General features: G+C 39.7%; 1 protein-coding gene across 1 annotated transcript; it reads right to left on the bottom strand.

Annotated features, from left to right (window-relative positions):
* Nucleotides 1-497: 497 nt before the first annotated feature.
* Nucleotides 498-1,433, bottom strand: LOC139180579 (putative olfactory receptor 10D4). The gene has a single exon (XM_070782441.1). It carries the CDS (start codon nucleotides 1,431-1,433, stop codon nucleotides 498-500), a length of 936 nt encoding a protein of 311 aa, XP_070638542.1.
* Between the last annotated feature and the right edge of the window lie 5,832 nt (nucleotides 1,434-7,265).

Raw genomic sequence — 7,265 nt, forward strand, 5'->3', positions numbered from 1 at the left:
ATAGATCTAACCCTTAAATATTACTCAGTGAGAGTTTTGGTGTTGAGTGGAAGTAAATTGGAGGTTATACTCTACAGAAAGGATATTGAGTTCTGATACTCTGTATTAAGCTGGGCTTGCTTGAATTTTTTTTCCGTTCTCCCTTCCCTTTAGATATATACGGAAATACTTTTAACTGAGATTATGAGAAAGAAAATATGTTCTCTGAACTCTTTTAAAGATTTAACGAGGGAGGAAATGTTTGGGGAAGGATGGTGGTTCTGGCAGGCAATCCAGGCAGCCCAAGAATAAGATTGATGTCAGTAGTTACTCTAGTAATTATATTTCATTATAAACACAGGAAAATCTGAAAGCAGACATGGCTTTAAAACTTGGTGAGGTTAAGTGGTAGAACCATTCAGAGCACATTTGATTTCAACACGCTGTGGAAGCTGTGGAAGAGAATTAGTCCTGAGAAATGGAGACTCAAACTTTGTCCAGCAAAGCTTGAGCTTTTCTCAGTTTTTCTTCAGAGTGAAGCATCTCTTGGGAAATGCATTCCTCAGAGCTGATTTAACATCCTGATTTCTCAGGCTGTAGATCAATGGGTTCAGCATGGGGGTTACATGATTATTCAATATCTGGATTATAGCACCAAGCAAGGCACTGGGATTGGGCTGTAGATAGATGATGATGACTGGCCCATAAGCACAGAGAATTGCAGTCATGTGTGCACTGCAGGTGGAGAATGCTCGCTGCCTGCCCTCTGCTGAGCGAATTTTTGATATGGCAATCCCAATGCGGGTGTAGGAAACAAGAATGAGAAAAAAGCAAATGAGAGACAAAAGACCAACATTTGTAAAACCTACCCTCTGGGCTAGAGATGCATCCCCACAGGCTAGAGGTAAGATGGCAGGTATGTCACAGAAGTAATAGCTCACCTTGTTAGAGCCACAGTAGGACAGCTGGAAGGTGAGGGACGTTAGGATAATGGCATGGATACAGCCGCCTATCCAGGTCCCTGTGGCCAAGATGGTGCAGACTCTGTGATTCATTATGACCATGTATCTCAGAGGAAAGCATATGGCAACAAAGCGGTCATAGGCCATCACCGTGTATAGGAAACACTCAGTACATCCCAGGAAGTGGTAGAAGAAGAGCTGGGTAGCACAACCCTGAAAAGAGATACCTTGACTCAGCCCTGAAAGGTATGACAGCATCTTGGGAGCAGTTGTTGATGAGAAACCCAGGTCAAACACGGAGAGGTTCGCCAAGAAAAAGTACATGGGTGTATGAAGCCGAGAGGAAGAGATGATAGCCGAAAGGATGAGCACGTTTCCCAAGACAGTGCACAAATATAATGATGAGAACAGGGAAAAAAGCACAGTCTCTAGGCCCTTTGTCTCAGGGATTCCCAGCAGGATGTATTCAGTCACCACTGTGTGATTTCTCATGTTTATGGAAGGATCAAATCTTGGGCGTCTGTCAAAAGAAATCTGTGGTTAAAGTGAATATGTATGTAAATACGTATGTGAATATGTATGTGAATGTGTTTAAGACAATGAAATGGAAAAGGAGCGAATAATCTCAATGTAAACAGACTAGTGCTTCCCTTTAGAATTGCCTTGATTGGCCCGCTTCTTTCCATGCTGGGTCTCTCTTTGCAGTGCAGTTTCTACTTGCAGTCTCACCAAGAAATCCTTACATGACAACTCTCCTATCTTCCACGCTTCATATACACTGTTAAATTGTATAAATTTTGAATGCTGCTTTGTGATTCTAAAAGGACAAATTTAAAGATGCAAGAAAGTCCTATCCAAGTTTTCTATATTCACCTGAGACAATTAGGTTACTTTAAATGTCCAAAATCATTTATGATCATATAAGTCACATATGGGCTTCCCTGGAGGCTCAGATGTTAAAGAATCTGCCTGTAATGCAGGTTTGATCCCAGGTCAGGAAGATCCTCTGGAGAAGGGAATGGCTACCCATCCCTGTATTCCTGCCTGGAGAATTTCATGGATGGAGGAGCCTGGTGGTCTACAGTCCATGGGGTCATAAAGAGTCAAACAGGACTGAACAACTAACACTTTCATTTTAGGGGCTTCCCAGGTGACACTAGTAAAGAACCCACCTGCCAGTGCAGGAGACAGAAGAGACCTGGTTTTGATTCCTGGGTTGGGAAGATCTGGAGGAGGACATGTGAACCCACTCCAGTATGCTTTCCTGGAGAATCCTATGGACAGAGGAGCCTGGTGGCTACCGTCCGGAGGGTCTCAAGAGTTGGACACGACTGAGGTGATCAGCATGCACGCATGCAAGCCACACATACAAAAGACAGACTCTTTCCCACATTATCTCCCTGGGTATGAGGGTCAACAATGAGAAACCAGCCAAAAGAGGGGTCTTTAACAGCCCTTAAATAACGGAAAATTACATTAACAGGACGCATATGCTCTGGATTTTAGCACACATCAGTAACCAATAGCCTCCATTTCAGTATCCAAAACCTGTAATAGTCTAACCAGATCCAGGCTAAAAAGCATTCTGCTTTTATGGCAGTAGAAGACACAGGGGTAGGTATAGTAGAGACTCCTTTCCAATTTCCATCTTTTGAACATTTCTCATATTTTTTTCAACTTGTTTTAACTTTCAGCACAGTAAGCTCTTTAAATCATACATTAACCCATGAATTCTACTGCCTAAGACCCTAGCTAGCTCTAGCTCTATCTTTATTATTTTATTTTGATGGTCATGACAGGAGAGTGAGAGCCAAAATTTTTTTAAATGAAGGAGAAATCTGGGCACTTACAAGGCAAACAGAACATAACTGACTGGTGCTATTGAATTGAATGTTACTTTGTTTTCCTTCCCTGGAAGAAGGAAGTAACCCTGTCCTGGCGAAATTCCCATCAACTTGCAGTCTGTTGGTAGATCTTCAGACTTCTCTTTTTCAATCACTTTCAAATAGAATGTCAAAATCTGAGTGTGCTTTTCACTTTTATAGTAATTTCTCTCTGATCTAGGAACTGCAATAATTTTCAAATACGGGAGATAGTAAGTAGCCTTGGTCTTCCTTTGGGTATTAATCCCCCAAGTCAGGGTCCTTATTAAGCAAGGGAGAAATTAACTGCTTGATATAATTAGACCTTACCAATGAAACCTAGAGAGAAAGAGAGAGGAAGAAACTGATTAAAGAGGGAATCTTTTATGGTTTCCTTATAAAATATACTTTAGTGAATAATCATTTAAAACTTCATTTGGCACATATATCACATTTATAGATATATTTACTGCTTTTTCATGTGTACGTGTTGTTTTAATCAATCAATTATTTTACTATTTGTGGTAATAGGATTGATTTATTGCAAGCAACAGTAACTGGGTTAGCTCAGAAAATTAAAGAAATTGTTGAAAAAACTAGGCTTATGGAAGGCTAGGAATTAGGGCAGCTCCTCAGCAGTAAGAATTTATGGTGCATCCTCTGGGCCCTGCCAGCAGGTGATTCAGCCTCAGCTGCCCATTACTTCTGGGAGCCTCAGATTCAAATCTGATTTTCTTGGCTGAATCTCACGCCCACCTCTGTGGCCAGGGTACAGGGTACAGTGGAACAGAAATGGGCAGTCCTCCAAAGGTTAGGGAAAATAAAGGCCTAAGCTAGGAGAAAAGGGAGGAAGACACATGCTAAGAGGTGGAAAAGAATTTTGAGCTATAATTTGAAGTATGTGTTTTATTGTTCTTGGCACTTAGGTAGTTACGTTATTCTAAGTACATCTGGAATTTCTACTTAAAAAGTAAACAATATTTTTATTGCACATCTAACTGATGCTAAAAGGATGTTAAAGTTAATGATTCTACCATGCTATTTATCTCCGATTATCTTTAATACTCTGAAGAATGGTGATCGACTTGAAAAAACTTTACAGGCTGTCCAAATAAAAAAGATGGTAACAATGCTTTTGACTGGGAAGTAAACACCATTAAATTGACCTTGATGTGTAACGGTGTATTCAGGGTTAGGATTAGAGTCAGGAGAGGGCTTCCCTAGTGGCTCAGATGGTAAAGAAACTGCCTACAATGCAGGAGACCTGGATTCAATCCCTGGGTCGGGAAGATCTGGAGAAGGGCATGGCTACCCACTCCAGTACTCTTGCCTGGAGAATTCAATGGACAGAGGAGTGTCATGCAGACTAGAGTCATGGGGTTGCAAAGAGCCGGACTTGACTGAGTGACTTTCACTTTACTAGAGTGAGGAAGGCTAGGAAGGAAAAATAAATAAAAAGTGGAAAAGGCATTGAATAACTGGAGGGGAAAAAAATAAGTATAAAAAGGAGGGGTGCTTGGAGGGTTTAAAGCAGGAATAAGAGATAATATGGGAACATTCTCATATATCAGAGATGATGAAAGGAAAAAAAGCTGAGGTAAGATGTTTTGGTGTGTTTATATAAAAGGTCAAATACATATTTTAAGAATTTCAGCAAAATTGCTATATTGATTATAGCTTCATGATGATTTGAGATGGAATCCTTATCCTATCCACAAAAACCCTGTAATTTACAGAAATTTATGCAACATCCCTAAGAGTTGTTTTACCTCTGCAATGTGATCTAGCACTTTCTGTAGATTAACTAGGTAATACTTGTGAAGAAATTGCATTACACGGTGTCTGGTAATGAGTTAGGACACAGATAACTCCAGGACGACCCCCTGAAGCCTACGTTATGCTGGATTTCTGACTTTTCTCTGCCTACACCAGACTGAGGTATTCAACAGTTTAACAGTGATTTGAGTGGGTTCAAGAGTAGATGAAGTTATAAGAAAAAGGAGTGAACAGAAAACTAAAAAAAATCCCAGGGTATGTGAGAATCAGATAAGGAGGCTTCTTTTTATTTATTTTTGAAAAGTTTTTATTTTATATTGAAGTATAGCTGATTAACAGTGTTGTGATAGTTTCAGGTGAACAGCAAAGGGACTCAGCCCTACATATACATGTTTTCATTCTCCCCCAAACTTTTGTCCCGTTCAGGCTACCATGTAACATTGAGCAGAGTTCCCTGTGCTATACAGTAGATTATCCATTTTAAATATAACAATGTGTACATGTCCTTCCCAAAGGAGCTTCATTTTTAAATGGTGGAAAAGCAATATAAAGCATAACATTTACCATCTTAACCATTTTAAGTATACAGTTCAGTAGTATTATATATATTCCTTCCACAGTGCAACCAAACTTCAGAACTTTTTCATCTTGCAAAAGGAAACTATATATATTAAACAACAATCTATCTTCCTCTTCCCCAGCCCCTGGGAATCACCTTCCTACCTTCTTATCTGTCATCTAACTACTCTAAACATCCAGTATAGCTGGAATCCTACAGTATCGGTCTTTTTGTAGCTGCTTATTTCACCTAACATAATCTCCTCAAGCTTCATCCATCTAGTAGCATCCAACTGTGTCATCCCACTTTTTAAAGTGGGAATAATATTCCATGTATGTATATACCACATTTTGACTATTCATTTATCGTTAATGCACATGAATAGCTTTCACCTCCTACCTGTCTATTGTGAGTAATGCTGCTTTGAACATGATATAAATATGAATATTTAGGACCCTTTTGGATCTATACTCAAAAGTATAATTGGTGAATCATAGGGGAATGTTATTTTTAAATTTATATTGAGGAGCCTCCACACTGTTTTCCATAGTGGCTGTACCATTTTATAGTTTCCACCAACAGCAGACAATGGTTCCAATTTCTCCGCTTGTCCATCCCCCACCCCTTTTTTCAGTAAAAGCCATTTTGATGGCTGTGAGTGACATCTTGTGAATCTGATGTACATTTACCTAGTGGGAGTGATATTAAACATCTTTTTATATGCTTGCTGTCTTCTTCACAGAATGTCTTTTAAGTCCTTTACACCCTTGTAAATCAAGTTACTTGTTTTTCTAAATTTATTTGTAATTGAAAGATAATTGCTTTACAGTATTGTGTTGGTTTCTGCCATACATCAACATGAATCAGCCATAGGTATACATATGTTCTTTCCGTCTTGAGCCTCCTTCCTACCTCCCTCCCCATCCTGTCCCTCTAGGTTGTCACAGAGCATCTTTCTGAGATCCCTGAATCATACAGCAAATTCTCACTGTCTATATATTCCACACATGGTAATGTATATGTTTCCATGCTATTCCCTCCATTCGTCCCACCACTCATTCCCCGCCTCTGTGTCAACGAGTCCGTTATCTATGTCTGCATCTCCATTGCTGCCCTGCAAATAGGTTCATCATATCAGCTTTCTAGATTCCATATACATGCATTAATATTAGATATGTGTTTCTCTCTTACTTCACTCTGTATAATAGGTTCTAGGTTCATCCGCCTCATTAGAACTGTCTCAAATGCATTCTTTTTATGGTTAAATAATATTCCGTTGTATATATGTAACACAGCTTCTTTATCCATTCATCTGTTGATGGACATAAAGACTGCTTCCATGTGCTATTGTAAATTGTGCTGCAATGAATATTTCAGAACTTGTGTCTTTTTTTCAATTATGGTTTTCACAGGGAATATGCCCAGTAGTGGAAATGTTGGATCATATGGTAATTTTATTCATAATTTTAAAGGAATCTCCATACTGCCCTATAGAGTGTCTGTATCAGTTTACATTGCCACCAACAGTACAAGAGGGTTCCCTTTACTCCACACTCTTTCAAGCCTTCACTGTTGTAGATCTTTTGATGATGGCCATTCTGACGGGTGTATGATATTTCATTGTAGTTTTGATTTGTATTTCTCAATGAAACTAAGCCATGCCCGTGGGGCAACCCAAGACGGGTGGGTCATGGTGGAGAGATTTGACAGAATGTGGTCCACTGGAGAAGGGAATGGCAAACCACTTCAGTATTCTTGCCTTGAGAACCCCACGAACAGTATGAATAGGCAAAATGATAGGATACTGAAAGAGGAACTCCCCAGGTCAGTAGGTGCCCAATATGCTACTGGAGATCAGTGGAGAAATAACTCCAGAAAGAATGAAGGGATGGAGCCAAAGCAAAAACAATACCCAGTTGTGGATGTGACTGGTGATAAGCAAGGTCCAATGCTGTAAAGAGCAATATTGCATAGGAACCTGGAATGTCAGGTCCATGAATCAAGGCAAATTGGAAGTGGTCAAACAAGAGATGGCAAGAGTGAATGTCGACATTCTAGGAATCAGCGAACTCAAATGGACTGGAATGGGTGAATTTAACTCAGATGACCATTATATCTACTACTTCG

The sequence above is a fragment of the Bos indicus genome, chromosome 29, assembly GCF_029378745.1.
Source record: "Bos indicus isolate NIAB-ARS_2022 breed Sahiwal x Tharparkar chromosome 29, NIAB-ARS_B.indTharparkar_mat_pri_1.0, whole genome shotgun sequence".
NCBI classification, from domain to species: domain Eukaryota; kingdom Metazoa; phylum Chordata; class Mammalia; order Artiodactyla; family Bovidae; genus Bos; species Bos indicus.

Coding starts and splice junctions, on each gene's coding strand:
- LOC139180579 (XM_070782441.1), bottom strand. CDS start 1,433: ATGAGAAATCACACAGTGGTGACTGAATACATCCTGCTGGGAATCCCT.